The following is a 17,536-nucleotide window of genomic DNA, read 5'->3' on the forward strand; positions in this document are numbered from 1 at the left end:
TAGTCTCTATTGTTTTCCCAAGGCTTCCTTCTTAATGAGCTCCCCCCCCCCCCAACGGGGCAGTGGATGGAAAGTCTGTCTGCCTCCTTGGGATGATTTACATGAAAGGCAATCACCTCCTTCCACGTCTTCACCCTTCATCATTTGAGTACATCAGCAGAAGCCAGTGATGGTAGCTGGAGACGGGAGAAAACCCTGGGTTCCAGATGCATGAGTCTACACTGAAAGATTACTTCTCTCAAGGAAGAAAAGTATCTGAGATGACAGTCACATACACAACATTCAGGGTGTAGTGAATCCTGTCAGCTCCCACACCAAGCCCAGATTATATCCTTCCTTGCTTGATATGAGAGCTCTATCTCCCTAGTCTGCAGGTCCACATTAATCACCAAGGCCACTGAGGCTGAAGAGAAGATACCTGGACTCATGAAGGGCCACCTTGGAGGTCACCAGCCCTCTTCTGAGTAAGTAGCTATTACCTTCCATCCCATCACTATGTCCAAGTCCTACAAACCCTGGAGCATTACAAAAAAGAAATCATGTTGTGTGACATCTTACATCCTCTTTTTACAAGGACAAAATCTGAGGCTCAGCACAGCTAAAACCACAGATCAGGTCATATGCCTAAGTGTCCAATGCCATGGTCTCCACACTCCTCTGTTTCTCCTTCTCCATTTATTTAACACAGGAAGGATTTGTTACTGGTGGGTTAGACCCCAAGGAAAGAAGTCCTGCACTGAATGAAACAGATGTAGCTGCTCTGATGCTGTCAGGGAAACCCAGCCTGGCCCCTGGTTGTCCCCAAGGTCAGCCCTGCTGAGGAAGGATCCAGATTCTGTTCTCACTCTGACCTCTGAACATCTTCAGAATAGCATGGGCCATGAGATGACACAGGAGAGTGGTAAGGGAGACTGTGGTATTGGGTAAATCACTTGCTTTCTGGGCCTCAAGTTTTCCCTACATGAAATGAGCACACTGTTTTCAACTACATCTTCATAATACTTCTTTTCTTAAAAATTCAATTAGCACAGGCATAGCACATCATTAGTTTTTGATATAATGTTCAATGACTCATTAGTTCAGTACAACACTCAGTGCTCATCATATCATGTGCCCTCTTTAAATAAACACCATCACCCAGTTACCCCATCCCCCCACCCACCTCCCTTTCCAAAACCCTGTTTGAGTCAAGAGTCTCATACACAGTAATTCAATCTGTAAAACACGCTGATAGCAGAATCGCTCTGATTAGAGAAAGAGACCCAGAGAACCTCCCATTCAGCCTTCCCCTCAGCTTCCCAGTCCCTCTTGGGGAGCCCCTGAGTCCCCAGAGAAGCAGTTTGGAAACTTACAAAATGGGTAAATTCTAAGATTACTTCCATTTCCAATAACCTAGAATTTAACAAACGTCCCCTAGGAATTTACATTCTAAAAGGAAATACTTGACCATTGCACAGGAAGCTTAAGCCATGCCAGCCAGAAGCTCAAAAAGGACTGCAGATGGTGGGATGATTTAATTCCAAGTCCTGTTGGGTAAGGATTGAAAAGAACTGGGGGAATTTCAGCCACAGAAGAAACCTAGGGACATTGTCATTGTTTTCAAACATCAGACGTGCTATCATGGTATCTGATTCTTCTGTATTCCCAATGCTTATGTTGTCTCCTGGCACTTGGTGAAAATATGTTAAGTGAATTATAAATCAATCCATCAGCTCATGAAAGGAAAGCATACCTAACATCATTAACAAAGAGAAAAGCCTGATAACCGGATGCTGGTACTGCCAGGCTTAGCAGAATGCTTGCCTCTTGCATTTCAATCCAAGATGTATGGACCTATCCAATTTGCATTGCAAAGGGACAGGGGTCACAATTTAGGAGATAGTGGACTCCATTTACTGGCAATATTTTACACTCTGATGAGTAGAAAGGAAGAGACATCCCTGAGTTTTAAGACTTGATATTTTTTTTCTTATTCATAGACTTCAGATGCAAAGGGTTGACTTAACCACATTCCCCGGCTCATGACATATTGCCAACACTGGGCCCCTTTTTCTTTTATTTGTTTGCCTCCTCACTCACTCATGAACACTTATACCCACTCCCCACTGCTGCCCTCCTACATTCCAATATGCTTAGTGCTCAACTTTGTGTACAGATACCCTTGTTATTTCATTGCATTTTTTAAATTATTTTTGAGGTATACAATGTGATGTATTGATTTATGTAGACATCATGGAGTGAATACCATTTTTGTTGCATTTTTGATTTATATAAAACATCTTGTGTTATAGATCTCATTCGTTTTCTTACTTTTCCCTCTCAGATTATATCTTTAAAATCTATCAGTGTGGCTATGAGGAATTCTAGTAAGTCATTTCTAGACAGCTGCTCTATACCCACAATGTGCTCCTATCACGTTTCCCAGACTAGTGATGGGCAATCTGGTTGCTACAAATTCCCCATCACTGCAACTGACACTGCAGACACATTCTCCTCCACAAACTTTTATTTGCCTGTGTACCAGTCTCTCTGGGATATCTGTCTAGGAGCAGGATATTCATTCACTTGGCTAATGGGATATTCATTCACTTGGCTAAATCATGCTGGTTTGTTCTCTGAGCATTGTGTTACAAATTTATTGCTTTATGAGTACCAGCTTTACAATCCAGTCAGCAGTACCCAACAATCCCTACATTTTGCCATCCCTTTGCAAGAGTTGTCTTTATTCTCCTTTCCAATGTTTGCCAGGCTAACAAATGTAAAGTGAAATCTCATTGTTTATTTTGCCATTTCTCTGAAAACCAATGGATTTGAGCATTTCGTCATGGGCTTATTGGCCCTTTGGTTTTCTTGCTCATTTTTCTACTGGGATTCATAGATTTCTCTTTCTGATGTGAAAGTGATCATTCGTACTTCACCTGTTATACATTGTAAATATTATCTCCCAGCCTTTCATGTCTGTTAGCTTTATTCATAATTATGCTGAAACTTATTTTTGCCTTTTTTAAGGTTAAGTGTCTTATTTAAGAAGTTCTGCCCCATCTAATTCATAGATATTCTCCTACAGTTTTTTTTCTATTAACTTGATAGATTCATGGGTTACCACAGACAAGTTCACAATCCATCTGATTCCACCTTTATACATGATATTAGATAGTATTTTTTTATAATCTTCAAAATAATGAGCCAGTGTTCCCAATACTTCCAGTCTATCCTTTCCCCCATTGGTTTTTAGTACCACCATTTTTCTGTATTACGTTCTTATATAAATATAGGTCCCTCTCTGAGCTATCTAGTTTTTCCCATTGGTCTCTTACCAGTTCTTGCACCAAAATCACACTGTTTTTATTATTATGAATGTCTGTCGTTCTTAATCTCTAAGACAAATGCCCTCTTTTCCTTTCTATTTTCAAGTTTGACTTAGCTATTTCCTGATCTTTATTGTTATATGTAAATTTGAGACTAAATTTATCAGTGACTCTAAAAAAACCAACAGATATTTTCATTGAGAGTGAACTAAACTTACAGATTAATGTGGGAAATAACATCTTTGTAATATTATTCATTCCATCCAAGAAGATGGATTTCTTTCCACTTATTTTAATCATCTATACACTCTTTATTAGACTTTGCATGGTAGAGTTGTCTATTCTTAGATAAATTCCTAGAGCTTTAGAGTTTGTTCTACTACACTGAATAACATCTTATTTATTACTACATATTCTGATTAGTTATTTCTAGTCTATTATATTGGTTATTTATACTCTATTCCAGAGAGATGCTATGGATTTTTTTTTTAATTTTTTATTTTTGATAAACATATATTTTTATCCCCAGGGGTACAGGTCTGTGAATCACCAGGTTTACACACTTCACAGCACTCACCAAATCACATACCCTCCCCAATGTCCATAATCCCACCCCCTTCTCCCAAACCCCCTCCACCCGGCAACCCTCAGTTTGTTTTGTGAGATTAAGAGTCACTTATGGTTTGTCTCCCTCCCAATCCCATCTTGTTTCATTTATTCTTCTTCTACCCACTTAAGCCTCCATGTTGTATCACCACTTCCTCATATCAGGGAGATCATATGATAGTTGTCTTTCTCTGCTTGACTTATTTCGCTAAGCATGATACGCTCTAGTTCCATCCACGTTGTTGCAAATGGCAAGATTTCATTTCTTTTGATGGCTGCATAGTATTCCATTGTGTATATATACCACATCTTCTTGATCCATTCATCTGTTGATGGACATCTAGGTTCTTTCCATAGTTTGGCTATTGTGGACATTGCTGCTATAAACATTCGGGTGCATGTGCCTCTTTGGATCACTACATTTGTATCTTTAGGGTAAATACCCAATAGTGCAATTGCTGGGTCATAGGGCAGTTCTATTTTCAACATTTTGAGGAACCTCCATGATGCTATGGATTTCTTAAGTTGATCATGTATCCAGCCACTCTGCTGAACTCACTTATTGGTTCTAGTAGTTTTTCAATTGACTCTATTCTTTTTTTCCAAGATGATCCTATCTTCTTTAAATAATGAAAGTTTTATATTTTTTCCTTCCATCCCCTTACCATCTTTTTCTTTTCCTATAGTGTTAGACAGAATTTCCAATAGTATGTTTAACATTTGTGGTGGTAATGGATATCGTAGTCTTGTTTCTCATGTTTAAAGGAATACATTTAAGGTTTATCCATTTAGTGTAGGGTTTGGGTGTAGGTAGTTTTTAGCAAATTAAGAATATTCCCTGTTCCTAGTTTTCTAACAGAGGTCAGTGTAAACAGATGTTGAACTTTGCAAAATTCTTGTTCTGTTTTGATAAAAATTATTATGCAATATTATCCCCCTTTCTCTTATTAACATGAAGAAGTATTTGATGGAGTTTTGTGAAATCTCCATTACTGGGACAAATCCCACTTGTTTATGATCTAATATTTTTAGTACTATCTTAGATTCATTTAACAATTGCTTTATTTAAGATTTTACATATTTAAGATTATGTTCATAAACAAAATGGACTTAGAGTTTTCTTCTCTTATTTTTATTCTGGTTTTGGACTCAGTATTACACTAACATTATAAAATGGGCCAGAAGGTCACCCTCTTCCCTCTGTTTACTAGTTTCCGGAACAATTTGCATAAAATAGAATTAGCTATTTTGAAAGTTTGGCAGAACTTAACTTAAAGTCATTTGGGCCAGATATTTTTTGAAAGGGTAGGTTTTTGACTACCATTTATACTTTCTCAATAATTCCTTAGTCTATTTAAATAATTCTTGTACAATTTATATATTTCTAGAAGAATGTACCCATTTCATTTAAATTTTTCATAAAATTTTCTATTGTGTAAGACTAATTATCTCTAATGCCTAAAATAATTTCTCCTATCTTGATGATTTTTTTTTCTGGCATTCTTTTTTTGTGTGATTTTTCTTGACAAGGGGTTTATTTCATTGATATTTCGTTAGGATTTCTATATAGTTTCCTAGGGCTCCTACAACAAATTACCACAAGCTTGATGGCTCAAAACAAAAGAAATTTATTCTTTCACAGTTCTGGAAGCCAGAAGTCCAAAACCTTAAAATAAAGGGATTATCCTCAATTACCCAAAACAAGCCTAGTGTAATCACAGGGTCCTTAAATGCAGACGGATGAGGCAAAAGAGAACCAGAGAGATGGCAACATAAGAAGGACTTACCCATCCTTGCTGGCATTGAAGACAGAGGGAGGGAGCCACTCACCAAGGAATGTGCAATTTCTAGAAGCTGGAAAAGGCAAGGAACTGGATTCTTCTGTGGAGTCTCCAGAATGGAACGGAGCCTTGTCAACATCTTGATTTTTTCAGCTTTCTGACCTACAGAACTGTGAAATAAAACTTTGTGTTGTTTTAAGCTACTAAATTAATGGTAATTTGTTACAATAGCCATAGAAAACTACACACTCCAATAAGAATTATCCTAAACAGAAAATCCTTAAGGACTTTGTTCCTTTTCCCTCTCTTCCAGGATAAGAATTATCCTAAACAGAAAATCCTTAAGGACTTTGTTCCTTTTCCCTCTCTTCCAGGAAAGGCCAATTTGTCCTGAGTCTGCACCCTGTCACTCTGTCGTCCCCTCCAGCTTAGCACTTACTCTCCTCCCAGTGACCAGTTCCCCCTCCAAAACACACTACCCTGGCTTACCCACCCCTTACCCTTTGTCTGGTTTCCTCTAGATTACATCTGTTATTTTTCAGCTGTACATAATTAGGTACAGAATACTAATAAAAAGTATCATTCATAGTATAAGCAACATATATATAGAATATTGTAGATCTCAAATACTTTTCAGATATGTTGTCTTATTTGAACTTAACAGTAAACTTCAAGACATGACATTTTATTTTCCCCATGTCCAAGGGTTATTATCTGAACCAGAACTAATTTCCAAATCATGATTTTTTTTTCCATCCCCTCTCCTGATTCTAGGAGTCTAGTCTTCCAGTTACGAATTTAAAGCACACAGTCTTACAATAAGTGGTCAGGGATGACATTTCTGGTTCAATCTGTTGGCCAATATTTATTACACAACTACATGAGCCAGGTAAAACAGTGGGAAGCAAAAACAGATTTGAACCCTGCCTTGGCAGCGCTTTCACCAAGGACCTATCCAGATGCTGTATGGATGGCCTCGGTGGGCCCTTGCCTAGTGAAAGGATCCAATTCAGACCTTCTGAGCACCAAGTATACCAAAGAGTAAGGAAAAACTTCAGAAAACAATGCTGCTGTGTGCATGCACCTGTTAAGATGTGAAATGGGAAACAAAAAAAGCCTGAGTTCTCCTAAGCAGGGCCACCAATTTCATTCAAGATAACTAAGCATTAAAAATATATCATTAGTACTTAGTTTGTTTCTGACTCATTGTCAAAAGTACCAGAAAGATGGTGAGAACACAAAGAAGTATAGGATATGGACTTCTCCAAATCAAATTGCATCCCAATTCTACCATCCCTTACCTAGGATTACTACCACTACTTCTAGTCTCTCTTTTCTGCTGTTTTTTCTGAAGTCAATCCTATCCTTAGGCAGGGTGGACATATTGAGTATATATTCTGTGACTCAGCATCTGGCTATCAACCCAGGTGGCTGCTGGCTGGTTCTAATTCTATGTCCCAATGGTTCCTTGTCTTGCCCCACTTCAACTGAATCTCTACCTTGGTAGATAGATGACTACTGCCTCAGTTCCTGCCAGGCTGGAGCCTTGGCTCTTGCCTTTGGGAGGACCCATTCCTGAACCTCAGCACCTTTCTGTGCATACCTCTCAGTGTGTTTTCGCCAGAATATTGCATCTTCCCACATTTCCATTGCCCACATTACTGCCCCTTAGACTCTTCTTGCCTGTAAGAGCACTCAGGATTCAGTTCCTCTCTGCCTTCTTGATGCCACTCACCTCCCTAAACCACCAAGTTCAACGTGAGGTAACTATGCTCCCCCTACTAGAGACAGTTCTCTAACTTCTCACTCAACTTTGACAGTTCTGCACCGTGATGGACATGTCAGAGTTCCAGGTCCCAAGCACTCCTAGTCTGACCTTCTCGCCCATAATTAAATTCTCAAATGCATTCCAAAACCACTTTTTTTTTCCAAGAAAGGTTGGATCCAAGAATATAATCTCTATAGTAGTTATGTGATTGATACAGGGAGAACTTGGGATACCCTACCTTCCTTACACTGGGGAAGCAGAAGGTAGAAATCCTGGCAAGAAGCACCAGGTAGAAGGAACTAGAGGTTAGCAGGCTGATCAGAAACTGAGGCCCAGACACCTGGGTGGATCAGTTAATTAAGTGCCCGACTCTTGATTATGGCTCAGGTGATGCTCTCAGGGCTGTGAAGTGGAGCCCCATGTTGGGCTCCATGCTGGGCTTGGGCTTGCTTAAGATTCTCCCTCTCTCCCTCTCCCACTGCCACTTCCCACCTTCTTTCTTTCCTTCTAAAAACAAAACAAAACAAAACAAAAACACTTGAGGCCAAACAAAGCAACATATATGTCTTAGATATGACTTGCAAAATGATTGCTTTCTGAACATTTTTCCAAAGATTGTTACCACATATTGTCAGAATAGCCTAAGAACATGGGTATTATACATTTTGTCTCTTAAATAAAAAACAGATGAAGTACCATGTTCAAGTCCACAAAATTAGTCAGATGCAAAGTTGGAATTGAAATCAAGGTAGCCAACACTAGTGCTGTGAAGTCATATCATAAAATACATGGTGGGCTAAAAGAACTCCCCTTCTGCAGGGCACAAGTTGGAACAAGTTATAGATATCTCCTCTACCAGACTGAAGACCCCAAGCCAGGACATACACCAAACATTCCTCCATATGTTTTACTTATAGGAAAGCAATGCTAAGGGGAAACCAGAGCCGTATGACTGAATTCTTCCTCCTGGGACTGACCAGTGACCCCAAAGAGCAGGGGTGGCTCTTTGCCAGCTTCCTGACCATGTATCTGGTCAACGTGGCTGGCAACTCAGTCATCATTGCAGCCATCCGAGGGGATGCCCGCCTCCATACCCCCATGTACTTCTTCCTTTCCAACCTCTCCCTGGTGGACATCTGCTTTACAAGTGTCATTGTGCCAAGGATGCTGGCAAGTATGCTGAGCCAGAACAAGAAGGTCCCCTTTGCCCAGTGCCTCACACAGATGTATTTCTTTGTGGCCTTTGGGATCACTGACAGCTTCCTCCTGGCTGCCATGGCTCTTGACCGCTACACAGCCATCTGTCACCCACTGCATTACACCACAACCATGAGCCCCCAGCGCTGTCTCCTGCTGGTGATGTCGTCCTGGGTGCTGTCCCACCTCCACTCACTCGCCCACACGATTCTCATGGCCCGCCTCTCCTTCTGTGGGCCCAACATCATCCACCACTTCTTCTGTGACGTCCAGCCACTGCTGACGCTCTCCTGCTCTGACACCTCTGTCAATGAGCTTCTGGCCTTCACAGAGGGCTCCTTTGTGATCATGAGTCCCTTCATCTTGATTATTGTCTCTTATGTTTTCATCACCCGTGCTGTTCTGAGGGTCCCTTCCGGGGGAGGCAGGTACAAGGTCTTCTCCACCTGTGGATCCCACCTCACAGTTGTGGCACTATTCTATGGAACCATAATATTTGTGTACATTCGCCCCTCATCCACCTACTCAGTGACAAAGGACCGTGTGGTCACTGTCATCTATACAGTAGTTACTCCCATGCTGAACCCTTTTATCTATAGTCTTAGGAACAAGGACATGAAGCAGGCCTTGAAAAAGCTGATCAGAAGAGCAGAATAGCAAAACCCATTCATTCATTCAACAAGAACCCATGAAACACCTGTTGTGTACCAGGAACTGTATTGAATTATGAAAATATTGCAAAGATATATCAACCATAGCTCTGTGTCAAAATTAGCCACAGTCCAGTAAGTGGAAATGAGACAATTGCAATAGAAGGTTATTATACCTTTTGGTAAAAATAAATAAAATGATACACAAATATTGATGTCTTACTGTATCAGACACACAGTTTCCTTTTTTTTTTTTTTTCCTTTTGTAGTCTCTGGCTCATATGAGTCACAGACATAACCAGTGTTGTGTAAAACAGTATCCTGAAGAAAAGCTGGAAAAACTTCTGTTGTGATGTTTTTTTAATCTCATATGAAGCCTCAGTAAGTCAAGATTGTCATCATATGAGTTATTCATCTCATGCACAAACTCCTTGGGTCTGGCTAATGGATATTCCTGTTACGTTTAGAATAGCTCATAACCTCTCCAAAGCTGTTCACATAGTTGTCAAAGAAGGTAGCTTCACTGGCATAGTAATAAACTCCTAAGATTCAGAGTGAAAACTTAAGTTGCATCTTGATCTCACAAATTGTGTGACCATAATCAAGCCATGAAATGCCCTGAACTCTTTTTCCTCATCTACATAATGGATTCAATAAATAATCTCACTACATGGTTGTGGGTGTCAAAGGAAAAATTCTAAGTTTAGTCACTTTGAATCATTTACCTAACCCCTCTGAGCTTCTGCTCCCTAGTTCTGAGATTATACTACTTGGCCTAGAAGCCCAAATCCACCATTACCAACCCCATGATCTTGAGCAAGTACATTAACCCCTCTGTACCTCAGTTTTCATATGAAAAGTAGAGGGGATTAAATGCTGTGGGGATTAAATGATGTAGTAAGTGTCCTAAAATATATATTATTTCTGTTTTAAGTCTTTGAGACAGTGCCTTGCATATAGCAAGCTTCAGATAAATTTCAGACACTATATCAAAACTTGATGACAGTGTGTCCATGGACCCTTCCCAGATAACATCTGAAGATTTGTAATAAGGTGGGAATTATCACACATCCTCAAAGTGAGTTCAGTCTAAGTGTCTCCTGAAATTATTTCAGTGTTTCCAACTGTTTCACTATAAATGATTCTGTCTTTAGGTCCTTACCACTATGTTGTCAACTTTCTTAAGAATTCCAGTGGGTACAGGAAAGGCCTCCCCAATATCCACAATAACAAAATGTCCCCCAGCCTCCTTTCTCCATCCCTCCTCCCTCCAGTCCAGAATTTCACTATCAAAGAGAATCTTCATGAGGAATGCTATTTGGCACTTCCAACTCCTGAAATATAATCTAAAGCTGTGGGGTGTATAGGATTCAAGTGAGGGAAAGTTGGGAGAAAAATATAACTTTATCCAGGAGGAACTAAGAGAATTGGATATAAAAGAGGGACGGGGGAAATGTAGCCACCTTCTGGAGAGGAAAAGAAAAGGTGTGGTGGATGATTAAGTGAACCTTCAAAGAGTACAAGCTCTCAGCTATAAGATGAGTGAATTCTGGGATCTAGTGCACAGCATGGTGATGATGGTTAACAATACTGTATTACATACTTGCAATTTGCTGGGAGAGTAAATAATCTGGAGCATACTCACCACAAAACAAAAATGGTAATTCTGTGAGGTGATGGACATGTTTATTGGAGTCATCATTCTACAAAGTAAATGCATATCAAATCATCATAAATATGTACAATCTTATATATCTAAAATGAGAAAGTTTCTGAATTCCAAAATGAAAAGCCCTAAAGATATTAGGTAGGACAATGTGACCCTTTCTTATGCATCAGTGAAAAAGAATAACCTGTAGCTACAAGTATCAATATGAATGAATGTCAAAAACATAAAATTGAACATGGATGGACCCACAAGGTATTACACTAAGTGAAATAAGCCAGACAGAGAAAGACAAATACCATATGATTTCACTTACATGTGGAATCTAAAACACAAAACAAATGAATAGACAAACAAAAAGCAGAATCAGACTATAAATACAGAACAAACTGATGGTTGCCAGAGGCAAGGGAGGCAGGGAGCAGGCAAAATGGGTGAAGGGGAGTGGGAGGTACAGGCTTCCAGTTATGAAATGAAAAACCCACAGGAATAGAAGGCACAGCATAGGGAATGTAGTCAGTGGTATTGTAATAGTGTCGTATGCTGACAGACAGTAGCTGCACGGGTGGTGAGCCCATCATGACATAAAGAGCAGTTGAATCACTGTTGTACACCTGAAACTAATGTAACATTATGTGTCAACTACATGCAAATAATTTTTTAACTTTTAATTTAAATTCAACTTAATTTACACATGGTGTATTATTAGTTTCAGAGGTAGAATTTAGTGATTCATGAGTTGTGTATGACACCCAGTGCTCACTACATCAAGTGCCCTCCTTCATGCCCATCACCCAGCGACCCCATATTCCCAGCCACCTCCCCTCCAGCAACCTTCCATTTGTTTCCAAGAGTTGAGTCTTATGGTTTGTCTCCTTCTCTGATGTTATCTTAATTTGTTTTTCTTCCTTTCCCCTACACTCATCTGTTTTGTTTCTTAAATTCCACATAAGTGAAATCATCTGATATTTGTCTTTCCTTGACTGACTTATTTCACTTAGCATAATACCCTCTACTCCATCCACACCATTACAAATGGCAAGAATCCATCCTTTTTGATGGCTGAGTAATCTTCCGTTGTGTATATATACCACCTCTTCTTTACCCATTCATCAGCTGATGGATATCTTGGCTCTTTGCACAGTTTGGCTATTGTGAACATTGCTGCTATGAATCACTGTTTGTATCCTTTGGATAAATACCTAGTAGTGCAATTGCTGGGACATAGGGTAGTTCTATTTTTAACTTTTTAAGGACCCTCCATACCATTTTCCAGAGTGAAAGGGAGGCCAACATCTGTTGTTTCCTGAGTTAATTTTAGCCATTCTGACTGGTGTGAGTATCTCACTGTGGTTCTTTTTATGGTATCTTTTTTTGTTCTTCATTTAAATTCAATTAGCTGATACATAGTACCTCATTAGTTTCATATATAGTGTTCAACAATTCATTAGTTGCATATAGCACCCAATGGTTTTGTATATCCCTAATGCCGAGTGCTTTTGAGCCTTTTTTCATGTGTCTGTTGGCCATTTGTATGTCTTCTTTGGAGAAATGTCTGTTCATGTCTTCTCTCCACTTCCTGACTGGATTTTTTTGTTGTTGTTTTTTGGGTCTTGAGTTAATAAGTTCTTTATAGATTTTAGAAAATAGCTCTTTACTGATAATACATTTGCAAATATCTTCTCCCATTCCATATGCTGCCCTGTGTCCTTTGCTGTGCAAAAAAGACTTTTATCTTGATGAAGTTCCAACAGTTCATTTTGGCTTTTGTTTCCCTTGCCTTTGGAGATGTGTCTGGCAAATAAGTTGTTGTGGCTGAGCTCAAAGAGGTTGCTGTCTATGTTCTCCTCTAGGATTTTGATGGATTCCTGCCTCAAATTTAGGATTTTCATCCATTTTGAGTTTATTTGTGTGTATGGTGTAAGGGTCCAGTTTCATTCTTCTGCATGTGGCGGTCCAGTTTTCCCAACACCACTTGCTGAAGATATTGTCTTTTTTCCACTGGATATTCTTTCCTGCTTTGTTGAAGATTATTTGACCATAGAAAACAATTTTTTAAAAAAACAAAAACATAAAATTGACGGGTGCCTGGGTGGCCCAGTTGGTTGGGCAATTGTCTTTGGCTCAGGTCGTGGTCCTGGGCATCGGGCTCCCGGCTCTGTGAGGAGTCTGCTTCTCCCTCTGACCTTCTCCCCTCTCATGCTCTCTCTCACTCTCTCTCTCTCTTTCTCAAATAAATAAGTAAAATCTTTTAAAAAATCATAAAATTGAGTGAAAGAAGGTAAATGTTCCATTCATGTAAAAGACAAAAATAGGCAAATAAAAATAATACATGATTCATATATATACACATAGCTGGTTAAACTGTAAGAAAATGGTCTTATGTGTTTTGCATGCTGTGTTTTATACATGATGTATTTCACAATTTAAGAAATTTAAAATAACCTTGCATGCAGAAGCCTCTACTATTTCAGCAGATATTTATAGATGATCCATCTCTCTCATCTCTGGAGTTATAGGGAACAAGTATGTTCACCCTTTCTATGTACAGAACAGTAGGAATTTGAAGACAATGTGTAGCGCATCCTACACCAAACCTGTCCAATTTATTTATTATTATGATTTTCCGAGAAAGTATAGGTTTTCTTTAAGAGGATTGGAATCTGATTAGAGTGTGTAAACTCCATGGAAGGTTGGGGAAGGAGGAGATAGAGCTCTCCCCTGCCTGTGCCCAGGGCAAGGGTAGCAGGTGCAGGATTCTCAGGAGTCACAGACAGATGTGGTCACTCTGAGACAAAGGTGCTCCTGACACTGCTGGGACTCACAAATCCAGGGCCCAGAAGGGCCAGCTGGGAGGTTGGACATTTGCCCCATCTTGTCTTTAACTAGGAGATTGGGGATTAGGTCCCAGGAGATACTACACATGAAAAGCCTACAGCTCTCCTTGGCTCCTGTTCCTGATGACGGGTTGCTCCAGCCCGAACTCTTTAGTCCATGCTGCTGTTACAGAGGAGGAAGAATACTGAGGCTGTAGCAAGTCCTCTCGTTTTTTTTGTTTTGTTTTGTTTTGTTTGTTTTAAGATTTATCTATGCGTTTTAGAGTTTGGTGGGGGCAGAGGGAGAGAGAGTGAGAGACTCCCAGGTAGACTCCACCTTGAGCACAGAGCCCAACATGGGGCTCAATCCCATGACCCTGAGATCCCAACCTGAGCTGAAATCAAGAGTAAGATACTTAAGCAACTGCATCACCCAGATGCCCCATAGCAAGTCCTCTTGAGGAAAAGAAGGGGAAGCAAACCAAATAGGCAAGACAGACCCAACACCTAGTGATGGACACAAAACCTGAGGATGGTCAGATTTTCCAGGTAAGACCTGAGGGGGTGAAGATGGGAGGTACTTGTCACAGATACAGACACACACACACACACACACACACACACACACACTTCCTTCTCCTCCTATTCCTTCCTCCTTTCCTGTCCCTTCCTTGCTCTCAGTCAAATACAACCAGGCTTGCTTAACCACCACAAGGAGAGCCTCTACTTGATATCCATGAATTCCCTGATAATCCAGCCTGAAGTCAGTGCAGATCAGGGGTTCCCAAGCCCCTGGCAGTGGCTAAGACATTGTATCTGTGCAATAATAGTGCTCAGGACCCCTTGACTTTCATGGACAACTCCCTCTCAGCCCACGGGATTATGAGTGGCTTCCAGAATCAGTCTATACCACCACCAAATGAAACAATCTCCACAATAATTAACAGGCCAGCACACCCTAGCTAATTTTTTTTAAGTATCAGAAGTATTTGCAATAGATTTATTTAGGCTCATTTTCCAACTGAGGTTCTGAGAAGGTAAATGATTTGGCCAAGATGGTAGACATGGGACTCAAACTTGGGCCTGCACATGTCACATGTGTGAGTGGAAGCTTTGTCACAGTACTACTAGGTCAGAGCTATTGCCACCCAAGGGCATGATGACGAAATTGGCGACAATGGCTCTTAAAACTCTATATATGAAACTTAAAGTTTTGAAAACTCAGCTTCCCACAGACCGGGACCAAGAAAAAGTCCAACTTTCTCAGGACTGAGGGTTTTTCCTGGAAGTGAAATGTTCAGTTTTGAAAGGGGGTAGAAAAGTCCAGAGCAAACATGGAGGACTAGTTGGTCACTCACTCCAGAAGGCACCCTCCTTTTGTTACCTCTGTCAAAAGAAAACAGTAGTATCAGGGAAAGCTACTATTTGATGAGCATTTGATATAAGACAATCACTCTTCTAGTTCTGTACAATCCTTCTATAATTTAATCCTCAACAACCTTCTGATTTTGGCATCATTATCCTCTTTAAGCAGATGCAGAAACTGAAGCCAGAAACACTGAGAAGACTTGTTCAACATCACAGGAGGCTGGGGCCCCATGAAGGCTCATCAGACCCAAAGGGAATATATCTTGTTGCCACTTCAAAAAGCATGCTCATAACATGAGCACAGGCTGACATTGCCTGTTTGTGGGTTCATCCTTCTATACCATCCAAATATATGAGATAAAATCTCTCAATTTGGATTTTACAACACAGGTCCTGAAAAAAACGTTTCATTGATTCTGGTATTTTGAGGCATTCAACAGTCCTATAGGGTAGGTTTATGTCTCCATATCTTATAGGTAAAGAAAATGAGGTTCAAAGGATGTAAGTCTAAAATATAAAAAGTAATGAGGATTTAGACAGGATGCTCCTTAGTAACTGTCCAGCAAATTCCCATCCTCAAGATATCTTTTCTCAGACCTCTAAGCTATGAGCTTAAGATTTTAGTTTTTAATAAAGTAGAGAGTGGACTAAGACCTGGGAAGATTCTTTCGAGCTAAGCTCCAGTTCAGCCTCATCCAGGAGGTCTACAGGACAATTTACGAGACACCTAAAATATGAAGTTGACCCCCAAAAGATCTCCTGTTGCTACTGTCCATAGTTCTCAGATCTGTACATGCTTACATGCCCACCAGTGAGAGATGGAGTGCATCATGCACCAGGAGGGCATTTTAGTGGCATCTGAAAAGAACAGAGAAAACCGATGAAAGGCTTTGAATGATATAAATTGTTGGAGTCTGTGTACACTTAAGCAAGAATTCCCTGCAATTCTGCTACTATAAATGGCAATTAGAAATCAAACTAGCATCTCCGACTTCCTGCTCCTGGGCTTCTCTGACCACCCAGAGCAGCAGCCTCTCCTCTTCGGGCTTTTCCTGGCCATGTACCTGGTCACCATGTTGGGGAACCTGCTCATCATCCTGGCCATAGTTTCTGACCAGCACCTCCACACCCCCATGTACTTCTTCTTGGCTAATCTTTCCTTCGTTGAGACCTGCTTTTCCTGCACCATTGTCCCCAAGGTGTTGGTGAGCATTAAGACACAACACCATGCCATCTCCCATACTGGGTGTCTCATGCAGATGTACTTCTTCATGGCATTGACCCTGCTGGATGATTTCCTGCTGGCTGTGATGGCATATGATCGCTATGTGGCCATCTGCCTTCCTCTCCACTACACCACCATCATGTGTCCCCAACGCTGCCTGCTGCTGGTCGCCTCATCCTGGCTCTGCGCCCACCTCCTGGCCTTCTCACTCACCCTCCTCATGGCTCAGTTCTCCTTCTGTGCCTCCCATTCCATCCCACACTTTTTCTGTGATGTACCACCACTCCTCAAACTTGCCTGCTCAGACACCCAGATCTATCAGGACACAATGTTAACTGAAGCAGTTTTCACAGGCATGATTCCTCTCACGTGTATCCTGGTCTCTTATGCCCACATCATGCACACCATCCTCAGGATCCCCTCATCTGGAAGGAAGCACAAAGTCTTCTCGACATGTGGCTCTCACCTATCAGTGGTCACTCTCTACTATGGGACACTTTTTCTGGTGTATTTCCGGCCCTCATCCTCCTACTCAGCAGACACTGGAATGGTTGTATCTGTGATATATACAATGGTCACCCCCATGCTGAATCTGTTCATCTACAGCCTGAGGAACAGAGACATGAAGGGGGCTCTGTGGAGGCTCTCAGGCTGGAGAAGATACTCTACTCCATAATGGGTCCTGCCCCAGACTGGAATTTCAGGCTCTCTGAAATGCCTTTCCCCCTGCACTTCTCCACAGCAATTTTGAAAACTCAAGTTCAAGGCAAGATGGATGCTCACCATCATGAGCAGGTTCATCAAACAGAGAATGACTGACTGGACAGAATGAGAATAAGATGAATTTGCCAAGGACACAGCTACAACCTGGAAGAAGGAGTGGCCCCCCATTCCTACAAGGTGACTTGATTAGTGGGTATACAGGTGTCCAAGAAGATTCAAACCACACAGTGGGAATCACCAAAATTGAGAATTTTGAGGTTCAGACAGAATTGAGGTTCTGGGATGAAGCCAGGTACCGGCCCAGTCTATGACTAACAGGTCCCACTCACCAACAAGCAATGCTCACAAGAGTTGGAAGGATCAAATGCTCTCAGTTTCAGGGACCATTTCCAAGCCCAGCTTTTGAAGCAACTCACTGAGAGGGGAGA

At 40.9% G+C, this 17,536-nt stretch overlaps 2 protein-coding genes across 2 annotated transcripts; both read left to right on the top strand.

Moving 5' to 3' along the window:
* The first annotated feature begins 8,387 nt into the window (after positions 1–8,387).
* LOC101674718 (olfactory receptor 1L6-like) lies at positions 8,388–9,317 on the top strand. Its single transcript, XM_004757435.2, has one exon. It carries the CDS (start codon positions 8,388–8,390, stop codon positions 9,315–9,317), a length of 930 nt encoding a protein of 309 aa, XP_004757492.2.
* A 6,802-nt stretch (positions 9,318–16,119) lies between these two features.
* On the top strand, positions 16,120–17,061 carry LOC101674425 (olfactory receptor 1G1-like). The gene has a single exon (XM_004757434.1). It carries the CDS (start codon positions 16,120–16,122, stop codon positions 17,059–17,061), a length of 942 nt encoding a protein of 313 aa, XP_004757491.1.
* The last annotated feature ends 475 nt before the right edge of the window (positions 17,062–17,536 follow it).

This window comes from Mustela putorius, unplaced genomic scaffold (assembly GCF_011764305.1).
Source record: "Mustela putorius furo isolate JIRA1106 unplaced genomic scaffold, ASM1176430v1.1 tig00000596_pilon_pilon_pilon, whole genome shotgun sequence".
Lineage (NCBI taxonomy): Eukaryota > Metazoa > Chordata > Mammalia > Carnivora > Mustelidae > Mustela > Mustela putorius.